Source organism: Lithobates pipiens, unplaced genomic scaffold, assembly GCF_037356315.1.
Source record: "Lithobates pipiens isolate NorthernLeopardFrog02 unplaced genomic scaffold, aLitPip1_a1.2 Scaffold_10, whole genome shotgun sequence".
Lineage (NCBI taxonomy): Eukaryota > Metazoa > Chordata > Amphibia > Anura > Ranidae > Lithobates > Lithobates pipiens.
Window position 1 is genome coordinate 61647247 of NW_027507686.1, and position 19818 is coordinate 61667064.

The 19818-nt window shown below is 44.8% G+C and overlaps 1 protein-coding gene across 4 annotated transcripts in view; it reads right to left on the reverse strand.

The window, feature by feature from the left end:
* LOC143931124 (5-hydroxytryptamine receptor 3A-like) overlaps nt 1-19510 on the reverse strand; it is a 71425-nt gene extending 51915 nt beyond the window's left edge. For 2 of the 4 annotated variants that reach the window (XM_077455740.1, XM_077455738.1), the window contains exons 1-3: nt 19388-19510; nt 8891-9039; nt 1263-1307 (exon numbers count right to left, since the gene is read on the reverse strand). In XM_077455740.1, coding sequence (XP_077311866.1) covers nt 1263-1307; nt 8891-9039; nt 19388-19475 — 282 coding nt within the window. In that variant the 5' untranslated portion in view covers nt 19476-19510. Of the gene's footprint in view, nt 1-1262; nt 1308-8890; nt 9040-19387 lie in introns of those variants that run through there. The other 2 variants (XM_077455739.1, XM_077455741.1) reach the window with 2 other exon arrangements.
* Nucleotides 19511-19818: the final 308 nt, after the last annotated feature.

The window sequence follows — 19818 nt, forward strand, 5'->3', positions numbered from 1 at the left end:
TTCTTTCAACAAAAAAATGCAGCCAAAAATGAATTAAATCAAAAGTCCATATCCAATAAATTCATAATCCATCTTAAAGTTTCCATGTGCCTTCAAAGTGCTCTGTGCTCCAAAAATGTAAAGGTTCTATTATATGAATTTCTTAAGTTATCACTGAATTTTTACATGTATATTTTCAATCATGTGCACGGATGTGTAAGCCCTTGTACACACGGTCGGACATACCGACGAAAAATTTCCGATCGGACCGCGTTGTCGGATAATCCGACCGTGTGTGGGCTCCATCGGACTTTTTCCATCAGAATGTCCGACCAACAAAGTTTGAGAGCTGGATATAAAATTTTACGACAACATGATCCGATCGGACAAAGTTTGTAGAGAATTCCGATCGGACAAAGTGCCACGCATGCTCAGAAGTACGAGAGCAAAGCTATTGGCTACTAGGCTGAATGTGGTCCCGTCGGAACGAACAAACGTCAACACATTCCGAACGTTTGGATTTTCCAACAACTTTGTCCGACCATGTGTATGCAACACCAGTTTCGGACAAAATCCGTCGGAAAAAATCCAACGGATTTTGTGGTCGGAATTTTTCGACTGTGTGTACAAGGGCTAATACTTTAACTATATGCACTGGTTTTTAAAGCGGAGTTCCAACCCCCCCCCCCCCCCCTGCAAAAATGAAAAGTCATCATCAGCTTCACATACTGTGGCTGCTGACTTTTAGTATTAGGACACTTACCTGTCTACAAATTCAGCAATGTCGGCACCCAAGCCGATGTTTCCATTGGCTGTCAGGTGCTGCCCCCGCCACTGCCAGTAAGGGAACCCGGCAGTGAAGCCTTGTGGCTTCACAGTCGGGTCCCTACTGCACATGTGCGAAGCGCACTGCTTTTCCTTACTGGTTCCGGCAGCAGGGGAAGTAGGGGCCGAACTTCTGACGTACCTCACTGTGGCAAGGTCCGTCGGAAGTGAGGACAGGGTACCTGTTATATTGGGTCTAGTATTCAAGATCAAGTTGCAGCAGTTCCAGAGCCCCAATTAACTTAGCACCAGTTTTTTTTTTATATATATAACAACATATATGTTATAATTAACACATCATTATTTTGAGTACAAAGAACTGTAGCTCTTTACTGCCATAAATAAGAAAACAGCGGCTCCCAAGCTTTATTGATTGATACAAAACAAAACTGATCTCGTTCACATGTTATCTAAAAGAAAAAAGATTAAATTACTTGTCTTAATCCATAAGACCTTACCATGTAGAACCAGACAAAGGTTGTAGCAGTTTGCATGCTCATATCCTGAAACAAATAAGATTTGATCATTGTTATAGGAATGACAATATTGAGATATAAGAAAACAATGTGAACTCAATCCACTATAAGCTATAAATGATTGTTATTTGCTGTACTAGCTATTACTTACAGCAGGGACAACTATGGATGGAAGGAAACTTTTAAGATGATCAGGTACGCTTCTCTTAGTGACAAATGATCAATACTCAGCAAAAACATAGATCAATTTCTAAACAACAATACATATAAACATAAATTATATGTGCCAATAAATACATTCATAAGGAAATTCATAAATTTCAGTCCCAAGTCAATAAATCCAATTGCAAAGTTAATGTTCAAGTGACCATTAAGTGCTCAAATCAACAACACAGTGTAAAGGTGCTCATGGAAGTGTTATCCCTACATAAAATCATGGCTCTTACCAGAAGTATCTGATCTCAAGTTATAGAGATCCCACTTGCTCCAAAACTCCAATCCCCACTAGCTCTCCATAGGAATTAACAGCTAGAAAACAACTTCTCCAGACCCAATCCCAATGCCAATATCATCCGAGAGTATTGGCCGATCTTTACATGGAGCACATGAATGCCGACTCTCAGTTAGGTTCATGTATATATGAAAGAATGAAGAATCTTCATAGTATAATATGCTAAAACAAACTATTTATTAAAAAAGTATTACACTGAAACCAGCGTTAACAAATAGCAAGCACGGCTGCGTTCCTTGCCAGCCAACCCATGCATGATGACTTCACAGATGAGGCTTCACCCAACGCGTTTCCCTGTACCATGCGTCTATCTGGGTTCAATGTGACTGTAGCAAGGTCCAAGGCCTTCTTTGATCTAATGAGAACCTCCAGGGCCAGGGATAGCTGACATCCTTCCGCATGTAGTGGATTGTGAGGCATGGTGGGTGTATATTTGTTAAAGTTATTGGGTGCCAAACACTTCTTGGATGCAAAAAAGTTTTAGTTTCTCTTAACAAAGGTTCTCCTGCCGACCGAATCGTCACTTTTGGTTGGACTGCAAGCCACAGTCCCAACCCTGCACTGCTCTCTTGCTTCTGGATAGTCCCTCAGACAGCCTAGATGTGATGGGGATAAGACCCATCTCCAGCCTAGCAACCCAGGCGATACAACACACGTCCACCCAGACAGCCGTCCAGGTGGCACAGAACACAGATCACCTGACCTCACCCGAATATACAGTATCTCACAAAAGTGAACACACCCCTCACATTTGTGTAAATATTTTATTATAACGTTTCATGTGACAACACCGAAGAAATGACACTTTACTACAATGGAAACTAGTGAGTGTACAGCTTGTATCAGTGTAAATTTGCTGTCCCATTAAAGTAACGCAACACACAGACATTAATGTCTAAACCGCTGGCAACAAAAGTGAGTACACCCCTAAGTGAAAATGTCCAAATTGGGCCCAATTAGCAATTTTCCCAATGTCATGTGACTCATTAGTGTTACAAGGTCCAAGGTGTGAATAGGGAGCGTGTGTGTTCAATTTGGTGTTATTGCTCCCACTCTCTCATACTGGTCACTGGAAGTTCAATATGGCATCACATGGCAAAGAACTCTCTGAGAATCTGAAAAAAATTATTGTTGCTCTATGTAAAGATGGCCTAAGCTATATGAAGATTGCCAAGACCCTGAAACTGAGCTGCAGCACGGTGGCCAAGACTATGCAGTGGTTTAACAGGACAGGTTCCAATCAGAACAGGCCTCGCCATGGTCGACCAAAGAAGATGTGTGCATGTGCTCAGCGCCATATCCAGAGCTTGTCTTTGGGAAATAGACGTATGAGGGCTGCCAGCATTGCTGCAAAGGTTGAAGGGGTGGGGGGTCAGCCTGTCAGTGCTTAGACCATACACCGCACACTGCATCAAATTGGTCTGCATGGATGTCATCCCAGAAGGAAGCCTCTTCTAAAGATGATGCACAAGAAAACACGCAAGCAGTTTGCTGAAGACAAGCAGACTGGATTACTGGAACCATGTCCTGTGGTCTGATGAGACCAAGATAAACTTATTTGGTTCAGATGGTGTCAAGCGTATGTGGTGGCAACCAGGTGAGCAGTACAAATACAAGTGGGTCTTGCCTACAGTCAAGCATGGTGGTGGAAGTGTCATGATCTGGGGCTGCATGAGTGCTGTCGGCACTGGGGAGCTACAGTTCATTGAAGTAACCATGAATGCCAACATGTACTGTGACATACTGAAGCAGAGCATGATCCCCTCTTCAGGGACTGGGCCTTAGGGCAGTATTCCAACAGGATAATGACCCCAAACACACCTACAAGATGACCACTATTTTGTTAAAGAAGCTGATGGTAAAGGTGGAGGACTGGCCAAGCATGTCTCCAGATCTAAACCCTATTGAGCATCTGTGGGGCATCCTCAAATGGAAGGTGGAGGAGTGCAAGGTCTCTAACACCCACCACCTCTGTGATGTCATCATGGAGGAGTGTAAGAGGACTCCAGTGGCAACCTGTGAAGCTCTGGTGAACTCCATGCCCAAGAGGGTTAAGGCAGTGCTGGAGAATAATGGTGGCCACACAAAATATTGACACTTTGGGCCCAATTTGGACATTTTCACTTAGGGGTGTACTCACTTTTGTTGTCAGCAGTTTAGACATTAATGTCTGTCTGTTGAGTTATTTTAAGGGGGCAGCAAATTTACACTGTTATAGAAGCTGTACACTCACTACTTTACATTGTAGCAAAGTGTCATTTGTTCAGTGTTGTCACATGAAAAGATGTAATAAAATATTTACACAAATGTGAGGGTGTTCTGAGATACTGTATAGGCTTTCCCAGCAGGTCAAGGGATTCAAGAAAACCCCTGTCAATAGGCTGAGATACCCCATATACCCATAACCTGACTTTGCGTTGCCCTTCTTTTATCTAGTACCACCAAGTACCTGGCCACCTAGTGGTAGAGGATAAAAATGCAACATGGCCACACTTAGGGAGAGATCAATAAAGCTCTAGAAATCAACCAGGATAATTACTCCTGGCAAGTACATTTGTGAGGAGCAACCCTGTCTAAACTCCAGGGTGCTACATGACCATAGATGATTCATCTTTTTTCGAGCAGCCGGAGGGCTGATTGAAAAAAGAAAAAAAAAAAAGAAAACAAATGGCTACTTCGATCTGTACAGTTGAGGGGATAGAGGAATCCTCTCTGCTGACTGTGGGACTCTCCGTTGTCAGAATCTACTGATCAGAGGCTGCAGCTGCTGATTGACAAAGGTTTTCCAACTCTCAAAACAGTGACTGTCAAACAGTGACAGTCATACATGGACCTAAATTCATCTGGTCCCTGCTAAACCAGCTGAATTCTAATACAATTGTGGCCAGATTCTGTTTAAGGCAGGTTCTGAAAACATGACTAAAGTGAAGGTGCCGAATCTGAACCCCATTGACATTATGGGGAGTCAAATTAACTACCTTCCGACCAGCCGCTGTTGTTAAATGGTGGCAGGCTGGCTCCCCTGTGTGAATCGCCATAGCTGTATGGCGGCTGCTTTAAGGGCTATAATGGGTACGACACCGGATCCAGCAGCCGCATTGTTTACTGGCAACCCGCAATCACTCCTCAGAGAGCCAGAACGGGGATCTGTCAAAGTCAGGGCCGTCTTTAATATTGATTGAACCCTGGGCAAAACTTTTCTTGGGGGCCCCCTCCCCATGCAGTTTCGCTCTCCACCTGCTCTGAGACATACAATAAATAGCAGCTAGACTCAAAATCAGTTTACTGAACCAGATCAGGCAGCTATTGCGATTGGTTGCCAGAGGTTTTAGTGTATCATTACAGCTCACTGACTGGTTGCTAGAGGTTACAGAACACATTACAGGTCACTGGGTAGTTGCTAGAGGTTACAGCACATGATTTCTACTTGTTGATTGGTTGCTAGAGATTACTGTGGATATGACCTCAGGGGGGCATAATATACATATCAATGCTGCCGGCCAACTCTATTTACATATGAATGCCAGTAATTTTACATGTAAACACAGGGTCTCCAGGTGAGTCGTCTGGGACACAGCACAGGACTAAAACCTCAAGGGGCGAGGGAATTTAAACCAGCATAGTTGGCAAGTATGAAGCAGCTGCCTTGGGCCCCACAACAATGGCAGGGCCCAGGGCAGCTGCCCCTTTTGCCCTGCCTTAAAAACGGCCCTGGTCAAAGTAAACAAATAGATCCCCATTTTGTCAGGGAAGTAGAGACAGATCTGCTGTACCTAGTGATCAGGAACAGCGATCTATCTCTACTCCCTGTCAGTCCACTCCCCTCACAGATAGAAACACCTCCCTAGGGAACACTTAACCCCTTGATCTCCCCCTAGTGTTAACCCCTTCCCTGCCAGTGACATTTATACAGTAATTAGTGGCTATTTTTAGCTCTGCAAATGAATCAATATACACTTATTGCGATTGTTTGTTTTTTTTGCTGAAAATATGTGGAAGAATAGATATTGGCCTAAACCAGTGTTTCTCAAATCCAGTCCTCAGGCCCCCCCAACAGGTCATGTTTTCAGGTTTTCCATTATTTTTCACAGGTGATTTGATCAGTTTCACTGCCTTAGCAATTACCACAGCCGTTTCATCTGAGGGAAATCCTGAAAACATGACCTGTTGGGGGGGCCTGAGGACTGGATTTGAGAAACACTGGCCTAAACTGATGAAAAAAATAGTTTTTTTTTTGGGATATTTATTATAGCAAAGAGTAAAAAATATTGTTTTGTTTTCAAAATTTCGTTTTTTTTGTTTATAGTGCAAAAAATTTAAATCGCAGAGGTGATCAAATACCACCACAAGAAAGCTCTATTTGTGGGGAAAAAAAGGACATCAATTTTGTTTGCCGTATCACAAAAGATGACCTGGTCATTAAGGGGGAAAATCTTCTGGTCCTTAAGTGGGTAAAAAAACCAGTAATGGACATTTTCTGGGCTAATAAGCAAGGGAATGTCAAACTATTTGTATGGGCGATTGGGCAATGGCCTGGGAGACCTGTACCAAGCAAGAAATGTATACAACCTACAACAGCAAAAATGACATTTACAAATAATAATAAATGCAGATTAAATTGCCTGCAAATAACAGCTTCAGCCAATTTACTTCTGTAGACAGTGGAACCTTTCTCTCTAGTGCTCAACCAGGAGATGATCACATCACTTTCTGAATGCAGTGGAAAAGCTATTCACTGATAGCAGAGGATTGTGGAATGTGTAGTCCGGTCATCTGAAGTTACCATAGACTTTATACTGTTTGAAACTACCAGTTCCAGAGCGCTTGAAGACTAAAGGAATTCTGGGCAAGCAGGTAAGTTGGACTGTTCTGGGTGGGCTTGCTCTTATGGGGCACAGGCTTCAGAGACAGTGAGTGTCTGGTGCTGGTGCTGTTGGCAGGCACTGTGGTCTAGGTAGGGCTGGGAACTCACGCCCTGAGGACTACATCGATGGGTGCAGGATGGCTGTCACTGTCACCACATCCGTTGCACCGCTGATTGGGTCCACATCCCCTGCACACCTAAACAGTCACCACTGATTTCCAGAGTCCACAGGTGGTCAGTTGGATGCCTCACAACTCCCTGTGGACATTCAAAAGCCTGCACAGGGGCTTATTGCCTCGCAAAACCCCTCTATCACTGGATTGGAGAGCGGGCAAATGCCCATCTTATCTCTGACACTGTTCTGAAGGACACTGCATGCAGACATCGTTACACCTGATCAATTGGAGGATCTTTACTAGGAAAATATAACACCTTTTACATTAAGCATCGTTAAATTGTCAGTGCCTTGTAACGTCTCTGGGCCCCATCATAGCTAGTTAAAAATAAAGGATATCCACACTTCAAGGACTTTCTGTCTTCGAGAGAGAATCTGTTTATTGAACTTGTGGCAGAACTTAACTCACTAACGATTACTCCAACACAGATCTTTTATACTGATTATTACCTCCTATTTCTTGTGGCATCAGGGACTAGAGGTAGTGGACTAAAAGTCTCCTCTTCTCCCTCTTGTTCTGAGGTCTTAAATCCTTTGCTCAACCAGTTCATTATAACACTTTGTCTTACTGTTATTGTTATTTCTTTGTGTGTTCTTGTGAATTCATTTTGCTGCATTATCACTCAACTTGGGTTACACCAATGTCCCTTACAGTCTGTTTGACTTACAGTGGGTATAAAGAAGAATAACCCACTTTTAAAATAATCACATTTTGTTGCTTTGCAACCTGAAATGAAGACAGACACAGTTTTTGTTTTATCCTGCTGTATTTACAATATATAAATCCAAGTGAAAGATATAACACCAACATGGTAGAAAAAAATCATTAAAAAACAGAATTACTGAGTTGGAAAAGGGATCACCCCCCTCCTAAAAATGACTTGTAAACTCAATCAGGTGTAGCTAATCATTTTCTCAATGGCACACAAAGCCATTTGACTGTCAACTGTGATCAGCTGTGGTCATTTTGATTAGCTCAGCATGAAAAGAGCTTTTCTGGAGCATTTCAGTCTCTGGTAGTGCAAAGATCTCCGGGATAAAGTTGTGGACTGGCACAAGTCAGGAGAGGGATACAAAAACATTTCAAAGGCTTTATCAGTGCCTACAAGTACAGTGAAGTCTATTATTAAGAAGTGGAAGGTATTTGGTACAACACAGACCCTCTTTGGACCAGGACGTCGCTCCAAACCGGATGAAAGAGCCAGGGGGAAACTGGTGAAAGAGGCTACCAAGAGGCCTACAGCAACTCTGAAGCAGTTGCAGGAATTTTGACATTGTGTGCATGCGAGAACAATATCACAGATTTTCCACAAATGTGGCTTGTATGGGAGGATCTACAAGAAAGGCCACATACAGTCATGACTGAGCTTTGGAGATTCTGAGGCCACATGAAAAAGGGTCTTACGGTCAGATGAGGCTAAAATTTAATCATTTGTCCACAACACCAAATGATAGGTCTGGTGGAAATCCAGGACATGTCACAATCCAAATAACACCATTCCCACAGTAAAGCATGGAGGTGGTAAAATTCATGTTATGGGGGTGTTTCTATGCAGCAGGGACTGGAGTGCTTGTCAGGATAGAAGGAAAAACAAGTGGGGCAAAATACAGCCAGTTGCTTAATTTGCCTCCTTCTTAATCCATGCCCTCAAGACCTCTATGACTAAGCCCATGAGTAGGTGAAACATGTTAGAGGAGCATGGCTTGGGAGGAGGCAAAACTGACGCCTTTCTGATACAAATTGAATTTGGCAACTCTCCGGTGTGCACTTCTATATAATTGCTTTGACAGTTGCTATATTATAATACTATGCAAATATCCACTGCTATTTTGCCTGAATGCTAAAGCCTATAGACACTGTCTTATTTCATTATTGTTAACCCAAATACAATATAGAAGACAATTTACAGCAATAAGTGTGTGTATGATCTCTCCTTGACTGGGTACCCCAACCCTAGGCCCCACCTTCTAGAGCTTTTAGATAATATTTTTTTGTTTGTGAAAATAAAGTAAATGAATGAATTAGATTCAAAACACACAGAATCTTATGAAGAACTTACCAAATTTACGATGGTGTATAAGGTCATATCAATGTTCACAAAGGATGGATTTTTCCAATTCCTCACTGGACGCACCTTTGAGGCATTTGCTAGGTTTAATGATTGCAGCAGCTTTTGGTAACTACAGTCAGACTGACACCAGACTTTATCTGTGAATTAAAAAAAAGCCACATAATTTAGATCAGTGGATATAAACTTATGGGGTATAGGGTCTCAACTGTGGCCCCTGAAAGCACCAAAGGGCCACACATAATACTCATCATATGTAATTCTACAAAGACTGTCAGAAGCAGACATACGAGAGGGTCAGAAACAGCAGACATGCTACAGTTATTGTTAAGAAATGGAAATCTGCTCCACAAGACAGACTGAGACTGGAGATTGTTAGCAGAGACTGATAGAGATCATTGTCATTACAGCCCCTTTGCAATTAAATGCCCTCATTTCCACTACCTGGGTCTGTAAGTAAAAAAGGCCACAGTTTGGGTAGCAGGAATTTAGAGTATTTCAGGGAACTTTCTGTGTAGCCCCTAACATATAAAGAGTATCGTTGAGCACAAACACATGGGAGCTGCCATTGCTGGCTTATTTTTAGTTTCAGGCACCAAGTCATCTTGATCTTTGCTACCTAGTCATGTGTTAATTTGAAACTAGTATGTAGGCAGGTGCAGTCTACTTTCTCCACTGCAAGTTGTGCTATTCTGCAGCGACATTGCAGCTGGAGAGGAAGTCTAGAGGAACGTGGTCACTGGGGAAACTATCTGATTAGATGCTACCACCCCATGTGACTCAGCAGCCATCTTGGGTCAAGCAGAGCCTATTTAAGGCCCTGGCTCGCAGATTTAGCATGTTTTTTTGCGAGTTGATAGAGTGGGGACATGTACCCTGCCTGTTAGGGACAGTACTAATGGTAAGGGAAAGGTTCCTGATGTGCAAGGATGCATTTGCTTTGAACCTCTTCCCATTTGTGCACAAGAAGGCCAGGCCACAGATGCTGTCAGTCTGGCTGATACCTACTCTCTTCACATTACTGGAGACTGTAAGTACACCCTGTTGGGCAGACATCCCACCGAGTTTGTTGTGAACTTTTGCTGTATTATTTCAATAAAAGTTCTTTACTGCACCTGACTGTGTGAATTATTATTGCTGCAACACACTGCACCCCACCTACAAGTATGCAGGATGGAAGTTTATCATGTTTAGACTTTGCTGACTGTCTAATTCATACAGGTCAGTGCCTCCCTAGATAATGAAACCATACTGTCAACTGAGTGATTGCAAATCATAAATAGAAAAGGGTAAATAAAAGAAAGAGTTTTTTTTGTGTATGTGTGTTTACATTACATATAGGAGTGACACACCAAACTGTCCCTGTTCTATTTATGCTTTGCAATAACTCAGTTATTGAGTAGACAACTAACGTAGTACTATTACATTATGGTTTAGTCCCTTTGGGCCCTTGTTGTGCACCCCCTGGTGTCCATCACAGCATCCTTTGCTCTTGTTCAGAGGCAAAGAGAAGTTGAGTTGGGTGTGTGGTGATATTATTTAACATGGCGAACAATATCCATAATTTTCTTCTCTTTTTCAAACCACCTTGGTTTTATACCTCACTACAATATGTTAATGTGGTGTCTTAAACTATTTTTTCTATGTAGTGATTGGGATGAGCCAAACACCCCCGGTTCGGTTCGCACCAGAACTTTCGAACGGACTGGAAATTCGTACGAACTTTAGAACCCCATTGAAGTCTATGGGACTCGAAAGTTTGAAATAAAAAGTGCTAATTGGCTAATATGCAAGATATTGTCCTAAAAAGGATTTGGGGACCTGGCTCCTGCCCCAGGGGACGTGGGTCAATGTCTATTTTTTTTTTTAAAACTGAGGTTTTTTCAGAAGCACTGATTTTAATGACGATTAAAGTGAAAAAAAAAGTGAAATATTCCTTTAAATATCATGCCTGGGGAGTGTCTATAGTATGCCTGTGAAGTGGTACGTGTTTCCCGTGTTTAGGACAGTCCCTGCACAAAATGACATTTAACGGGAAAAAAGTCATTTAAAACTGCTTGCGGTTTTAATGTAATATCTGGTTCTGTCAATACGGATGAAAATCATTGAGAAAAATTGCATGGGTACCCCCCCCCCGCCCATTACCAGCCCCTTTGGGTCTTGTATGGATATTAAGGGGAACCCCGTACCCAAATAAAAAAAATAAAAAAGGAAGGCTAGGAAGGTAGGTTTGTTGTGTTAAGTAGAATCTGTTTGTGTAGCTCCTGTCAAAAAATCTATTTTTAAGCTTTTTGGAAAACATAGGGAAGGGTTATCACCCCAGTATAATTTGTTTTGCCGTCTGTCTTTTTTCATCTCACTTCCTGTTGTCTCCTTCGGTTTGCAAGTAGGAGACGTTTGTAAGTTGGATGTTTGAAAGTAGAGGCCTGCTCTATATGCTCTGCAGAAATGGCGGAACAAGGGGTTGGTGTTGCCACAACATTGTAAGCCCTCAAAGTGACTCTTGGTGGGCGCTGGAGCGCTCCTGCTGTGAACGATTATATCAAGAATTGTAATTACATGCCATTGTTGAACAGTGGTAGAAAAATTGACCTTTGGTGGTTGTGGTGCTGGTGCCACAACACTATAAGTCCTCACAGTTACTCTAGGTGGGCACAGGAACAGGCCCTGCTGTGAAATAGTATATCAAGAATTGTAATTACATGCCCCTGTTAAACAGGGGCTGAAAAATTGGGCCTTAGGCACTGGTGCTGGTGCCACGACACTGCAATCTCTTCCATATACTCTAGTTGTAGTGCAGGAATGAGCCCTGCTGCAAAGCATTGCATGAAAAATTTTAATTAAACGTCCCTGTTAAACAAGGGCAGAAAAATTGGGCCTTAGGCACTGGTGCTGGTGCCATGACACTGCAACCTCTCCCATATACTCTAGTTGTGGTGCAGGAATGAGCCCTGCTGCAAAGCATTGCATAAAAAAACGTAATTAAATGCCCCTGTTAAACAGGGGCTGAAAAATTGGGCCTTAGGCACTGGTGCTGGTGCCACGACACTGCAATCTCTCCCATATACTCTAGTTGTAGTGCAGGGGCTGAAAAATTGGGCTGGTGGCATCACCCAGAACCAAGAATGTTCTTCCAACATATCAGCGGAGGAGGAAGAGGATAGACAATCAACATAACAGGACAGTCACTCAGCATCAGCATAGGCAGTCTTGAAGGGATGTGATATTTCAAAAGAAAATTATTCGGTTACATCAGCTTCAGTTGCTTGGTAGCTGTGGGTGATCCAAGACTGATTTATCTTTATGAAGGTCAGTCGATCATCTGAGTCGGTGGACAGGCGCACCCTGTGATCGGTAACAAAGCCACCAGCAGCACTGAAGGTGCGTTCCGAAGGAACGATGAATGCAGGACAGGCCAGTAGCTCAATTGCATACTGTGCAAGCTCTGGCCAGTGATCCATCCTCAAGACCCAGTAAGCCAGAGGATTTTCGGTGGGAAAGGTGTCCAAGTCTGACCTTGCCCCTAGGTATTCCTGCACCATGTAAATCAGACGCTGGCGATGGTTGCTGGAACCGATCATAGCTTGGGGCTGCGGACTAAAAAATTGTCTGAACGCATCGGTCAGACGGCCAACTTCTCCACTGCTCCTTCTGACCGATGCCTCAGCAACACGTTGTCCAGGACCAGGAGTTTGTAACCTCCCAGTCTCTGGGAACGCATTGCACAGACCTTTCTGCAAGGCCTCCCGGAGATGTCTCATCCTCTGCTCCCTCTTGCGATGGCAAGATAAGGTCGGCAACCTTACCCTTGTACCATGGATCAAGGAGAGTGGTCAGCCAGTAATGGTCCCTCTCCTTAATCCGAAGAATACGAGGATCCTTCCGCAGGCTTTGCAGGATCAGGGAGGCCATGCAGCGTAGGTTAGCTGAGGCATTCTGTCAGGAGTCCTCTGGGTTACTAAGGACAACATGATCCGCAGCTACCTCCTCCCAGCCACGTACAAGTCCATGGGTTTCTTGGGACTGTAAATCATCCGTACAAGACTTCTGCTGCTGATGCTGAGTGCCAGTCTCCACCTCCATGCGGACACAATCATCCTCCTCCTCCTCCTCCTTGTCCCCTTCCAGTGTGATGGGTGGGACAGCAGGAACACTGTCTGGATAAAGGGGGCCTTGAGAGGCAAGGAAGTCCTCCTCTTCCTTCCTCTGTTCTGCCTCAAGTGCCCTGTCCATTATTCCACGCAGCGTATGCTCCAAGAGGTGGACAAGAGGTACAGTGTCACTGATGCATGCACTGTCACTGCTCACCATCCTTGTGGCCTCCTCAAATGGTGACAGGACAGTGCATGCATCCCTGATCATACCCCACTGGCATGGTGAGAAAAAACCGAGCTCCCCTGACCCTGTCCTGGTGCCGTAGTCACACAGGTACTCATTGATGGCCCTCTGCTGCATGTGCAGCCGCTGCAGCATGGCCAACGTTGAGTTCCACCCGGTGGGCATGTCACATATAAAGCGGTTCTTGGGCAGGTTCAACTCCTTTTGGAGCTTAGCCAGCCGAGCACAGGCATTAAATGATCGGCGGAAATGCACACAGACTTTCCTGGCCTGCTTCAGGACATCCTGTAAGCCCGGGTACCTGCCCCTGAACAGCTGCACCACCAGGTTAAGTATGTGAGCCACACAGGGCACATGGGTCAGTTGTCCCTGTCAGAGGGCGGAGAGGAGGTTGGTGCCATTGTCGCAAACCACCATTCCTGGCTTAAGCTGGCGTGGCGTCAACCACCTCTCGGCCTGCCCCTGCAGAGCTGACAAAATATCTGCCCCAGTGTGGCTCCTGTCCCCCAAACAAACCAGCGCAAGCACAGCATGGTATCGTTTTGCCTGCGTACTTGAACGCCTACGGAGCACCGCTGATTCTGAGGACAGAGCACTGGAAGAGGCCATGGAGGAAGAAGAAGAGGAGGGGGTGGAGGAGAGAGGTGTATCACAACCAGTAGTAGCATTTTGGAGGCGTGGTGGCGGAACAACCTCCAACACTACTGCACTTTGTCCTGCATCCTTCTCAGCTGCCAGAAGAGGGACCCAATGGGCCGTGAAAGACAGGTAACGTCCCTGTCCATGCCTGCTGGACCATGAGTCAGCGGTAATATGCACCTTACCACTGACCCTGTCCAGCAAGGCAAGGACATTGCCTTCCACATGCCGATAGAGAGCCGTAATCGCCTTCTGTGAGAAAAAGTGGCGTTTGGGGACCTGGCACTGAGGAACCGCACAGTGTACAAACTCACGGAAGAGGGCAGAGTCTACCAACTGAAAAGGCAGCAGTTGAAGTGCTAGCAATTTGGCCAAGCTAGCATTCAACCGCTGGGCATGTGGATGGCTGGGAGTGAACTTCTTTCGATGGTCCAGCAGCTGGGGCAGGGAAATTTGCCTGCTATAATCAGACGTGGGTGTACTGCTAGCAGAGTGCCCGGAAGCACTTGGCTGCGACACACCTAATTCTACACCTTCATTCCTCTCAGAGCAGGTTTCAGAGAGGACTGAAGGTCTAGTGGGGTTGGAGATCCCAGCTGATGAGGAGCAAGGAGAGGTCCGCTTTGTTCTTTGGTGTGGGTCTTTGAGGTACGCTTGCCAACGAGCTGCATGGCAGGTCAACATATCTCTGGTCAAGCATGTGGTGCCCAAGCGGCTGATGTTTTGACCACGCGAGATACACTTGAGACATATGTTGCAAATAGCAGCGATCTGATGCACTCATCTCAAAAAAGGCCCACACCAAAGAACTTTTAGAATAAAGCGCAGAGGCAGCGCCCTACACAGGCGGAGCTCTGCGGTGTGATTCAGTCGATGTGCTGCCCCTAAGCTGGTCCCCGGAGGGCATCCTGCCTCGTTGGACATGTGCCTCCTCCTCCTCCTCCTCTCTCCTGCCAGGCACCCACGTGGAGTCAGTGCCCTCATCATCCCCTCCCTCTTCATCGCTGGAGCAAACCTGGCAGTATGCTGCAGCTTGTGCAACATGACTGCCAGATTGCTGTCCTTCTTGAGCATCCCCTCTCTCTGCGCTCACGCTACTGCCTTCCTCTAGCTGAGTATCATCATCAGAGCCTACAAAACACTGGGCATCCTCCTGGAGCTTGTACCCAACACTGTGCTCAAAGAGTTCAGGGGACTCCTCAGGAGAACGTGGTGGGTCTAGGGAAGGAGTCACTGATGATGACATTGAGACGAGGGAAGACGATGCGTTGGCAGCTGCTTTGCTGGTACCCTGAGCCTGGGTGAGAGAGGATGAGGAGGATGAAGAGGGCTTGGTCATCCACTCTACCAAGTCTTCGGCATGATGTGGCTCAAGCTGCCGAAAAGAAGGACAAGCGTGTCCCATGGCCACGTGCTGATGATGACGATGCACCGCATCCACGACCAGCACTATTGTCTCTAGACACAGAGCCTGCTTGCCCTCTTTTATCGGCTCGTGCCTGTCTCCCTCTCCTTGTTGGCCTTCTAGACATGGTAATGGCCTGAAGGGAGATGGGAAAACCAGCAATTGGGTAGTGTATATTGTGCTGGAGGCACACAACACCCACTAACTCCTGCAGATGGCAGATGGCTCAATTAGAGAAGAGCTATATAAGTGGATATAATGGTGTAGACTGTGGTCAGGGCACACAGACAACACGCACAATCTCCTACAACTGACTGCAAGCTCTATTACAGAAGAGCAATATAGCTAGCTATATAGGTGGATATAATGATGTATAGTGCGCTCAGGGCACGCAGACAACACGCACAATCTCCTACAACTGACTGCAAGCTCTATTAAAGAAGAGCAATATAGCTAGCTATATAGGTGGATATAATGGTGTATAGTGCGGTCAGGGCACGCAGACAACATGCACAATCTCCTACAACTGACTGCAAGCTCTATTACAGAAGAGCAATATAGCTAGCTATATAGGTGGATATAATGGTGTATAGTGCGGTCAGGGCACGCAGACAACACGCACAATCTCCTACGACTGACTGCAAGCTCTATTACAGAAGAGCAATATAGCTAGCTATATAGGTGGATATAATGGTGTATAGTGCGCTCAGGGCACGCAGACAACACGCAAAATCTCCTACAACTGACTGCAAGCTCTATTACAGAAGAGCAATATAGCTAGCTATATAGGCGTATATAATGGTGTATAGTGCGATCAGGGCAAGCAGACAACACGCACAATCTCCTGCAACTGACTGCAAGCTCTATTACAGAAGAGCAATATAGCTAGCTATATAGGTGGATATAATGGTGTATAGTGCAGTCAGGGCATGCAGACAACACCCACAAACTCCTGCAGATTGCTAACAGCTCAATTACAGAAGAGCAAGAACGCAAAATCGGCCGATAACGAACGGTGTATACTGTGTTGAAGGTACACAGAGAACACCCACTAACTCCTACAGATGCCAACACACTACACAAGGCCGCCGCGCTGGCGGCCTTATATAGTGTGGGGCATGTACTACACAGCCTGTGCTATGATTGGCCACAGGCATCCTGCCTGTGGCCAATCATGGCTCTCCACCCTGCCGGCGCTGTGATTGGCCAAGCATGCGGGGTCACAGTGCATGCTTGGCCAATCATGAGCCAGCAATGCACTGCGATGGCGCAGTGCTTTGTGGGCCGTGAGCGCCACACGAATTTGGCACGAACGGCCCATAACGTTCGGTATTCGCCAAACGTGCGAACAGCCGAAGCTCATCCCTACTACCATGTAACTATGTCACAAATCCATATCACTACCCTTTCCCCTTTATATTATTTTGTTCACACAGATTTCAGAAGCACAGATTTATTTTGGTTTTCTGACTGTGCATAACTTGACAGAGGGTTTAACTCTTCCCTAGTATACCCAAAAAAGTTATTTCTAGAAATACACTTTAACCACTACAGATCCGCGCTATTGCCAAATGACGGCATTAGCGCGGACCTACATTTCCGGGACTACGTCTATTGACGTCGTCCCGGATACGAGCGGCCTGCGCTCTGTGATCGGCGAGTCCGTGAGATTCGCCTGATCACCGATCCGTGCAAGGGGTCGATCCCGACCCCTTATCACGTGATCAGCTGTCAGCCAATGACAGCTGATCATGTGATAGAACGGAGCCGGTAATCGGCTATTATTCCTCCTCGCGCTGACAGCGCGAGGAGAGAAAAAAAAAAGCCGATCACCGGCGGCCGTGATCGGGACATCAGTCCCGATCACGGCCAGCAATACAGCTGACCACCTGCCCCCTGCCAGTGCCCACCTGCCCACCGCCGTGCCATCCTGAATAAAAGTAAGTGCCCCCCATCAGTGCCCCCATCAGTGCCCATAGTGCCCACAGTGCCACCTACAGTGCCACCCACAATGCCACCCACAGTGCCATCCAGCAGTGCCACCAACAGTGCCACCCACAGTGCCCACAATCTGCCTCAAAGGTGCTGCGACCCAGTGCCGCCCATCAGTGCCCAGCAGTGCCGCCCATCAGTGCCCAGCAGTGCCGCCCATCAGTGCCCAGCAGTGCCACCTATCAGAGCCACCTATCAGTGCCACCTATCAGTGCCCATCAGTCCCATCTATCAGTGGTACCTATCAGTGCCCATCCGTGCCACCCATCCGTGCCACTTATCCGTGCCACCCATCCATGCCATCTTATCTGTGCCCATCTTTGCCAATCAGTGCCGCCTTATCTGTGCCCATCGGTGCCGCCTTATCTGTGCCTATTAGTGCCGCCTTAACTATGCCTATCAGTGCCCACCAGTGCAGCCTATCAGTGCCCACCAATGCAGCCCATCAGTGCCCACCAATGCAGCCCATCAGTGCCCACCAATGCAGCCATCAGTGCCGCCTAATCAGCGCACTTCAATGAAGGAGAAAAATGACCCGTTTGCAAAATTTTATAACAAACTATTAAAACATGATTTATTTATTTATTTATTTTTGCATCTTTTTTTGTTTGTTTAGCAAAAAATAAAACTCAGAGCTGTAACTAAATACCACCAAAAGAAAGCTCTATTTGTGGGAAAAAAATGATAAAAATTTCATTTGGGTACAGTGTTGTATGCCCGCGCAATTGTCATTCAAAGTGCATCAGCGCTGAAAGCTGAAAATTGGTCTGGGACTGAGGGGGGTTTAAGTGCCCAGTAAGCAAGTGGTTAAAAACAAGTCAGCAATAGCTTTCTCAGAGGTACATATGTGCATCTCTCATTTATATTCTTATGTGAAAAAACAAAACAAATTCAGTACATGAATATTAAAAGATGATATTTAATCCAATCCTTTTACCGGCATATGGACAGAACATCAGCAGCACTTAAAAACATGCAAAATGGGATATGATCAACTTTCTAATGAACAAAAAACTGCAAGCTACATACAGTGCCTTGAAAATGTATTCACACACCTTGAAACTTTCCACATTTTGTTATGTTACAACAAAAAAAATAAATGTATTTTATTGGGATTTTATGTGAACACAAAGGAAAATGATAAATGTTTTTCAAAATTGTTTTACAAACAAATATCTGAAATGTGGAAAATTTCAAGGGATATGAATACTTTTTCAAGGCACTGTAATTGCACCCCAACAGAGCTTCAGAAGGCAATTTTTTCATTTTTGGAACTTAAAGAAAACTGGTGCTTTTTTAATGGAGGACAAAGTAACAGGTTTGTTCCAATTCCTCCCAGCAGCTCATACGCACTGCAACATACTACTGAATACTAAAAGGACAGTATATACACACGTACTGTATAACCACACACACACACACACACACACACACACACACACTACTATATTAAGATGTGTTGATAAAAAAAAATATTTGTTAACATGTAATGCATTTCTGTATATTGACATGAGTTAATAAGCTTTGCATTAGGCTCGGTTCACACCGTAGGCGGCACGACTTGCAGCACCGCGACCTGCCGCAACCTCAGCGGCAACTTGCAAAACGACTTCTGTATAGAAGTCAATGCAACTCGCCCGAAGTCGCCGCAAAAGTAGTACAGGATCCTTTTTTCTAAGTCGGAGCGACTTGAGTCGCTCCTATTAGAACGGTTCCGTAGTACAGAACGGGGGCGACTTGTCAGGCGGCAAAGTCGCCTGGACAAGTCGCCCCTGTGTGAACCGAGCCTTACGGGTTCTATTTATCTACCAGAAAGTTCGAATAAACACTTTCAAGATTTATTGAACGTTTTCTACACACTCAGCATATGTGTGGGCAGGATCTCTTAAAATGTTTTATTTTCTGTGTAGTGTAGTATACAAGCCCTTAAACTGTGTGATTCCAAAAACATTCTAACTTTGTTTTTCCCCACAGAACTCAGTTGTAACTTGGCAAAATTGGAGATATTATATTAATATATTATGTAACTGAGTGTATCTTGTGTATGAAACAAAAAATAAATACAATACAATTTTCTGCCCTCAGTAATGAATGCTATGTGGTGCATCACTTACCTTGGATGATCGAAGAGAGCAGCAAGATCAGCAGCATATGTGGAGACATTTTAATAGAGGAATTAGTATAGCTCCAGCATTTCACCATGGTGAAAGATTTTCTAGAACTGGCTGTGGGAGGGATGTAATAGAATTCAAAGTATATTCAAATAGTGGAAAAACTTGTTTCCCATCATCATCACGTTCCTTCGGTAAATAAGTTTTACATAACTTAAATTGTCATTCGGTTACTAAATTATTTATCTATTGTTTACAGTATTTCCTCAGGTTATGAGTGACTTTTAGCAAAACTGCTGATGCATTTTTAGGGTAATTTTCATAGAAACCATAATAATAATTTATTTTTACCATTTATAGCATTTCTATTTGATTGTTGCTACTGTATACAATCTTTTACAAGTAAACATTTAACACACAACAAAGAAATTGCA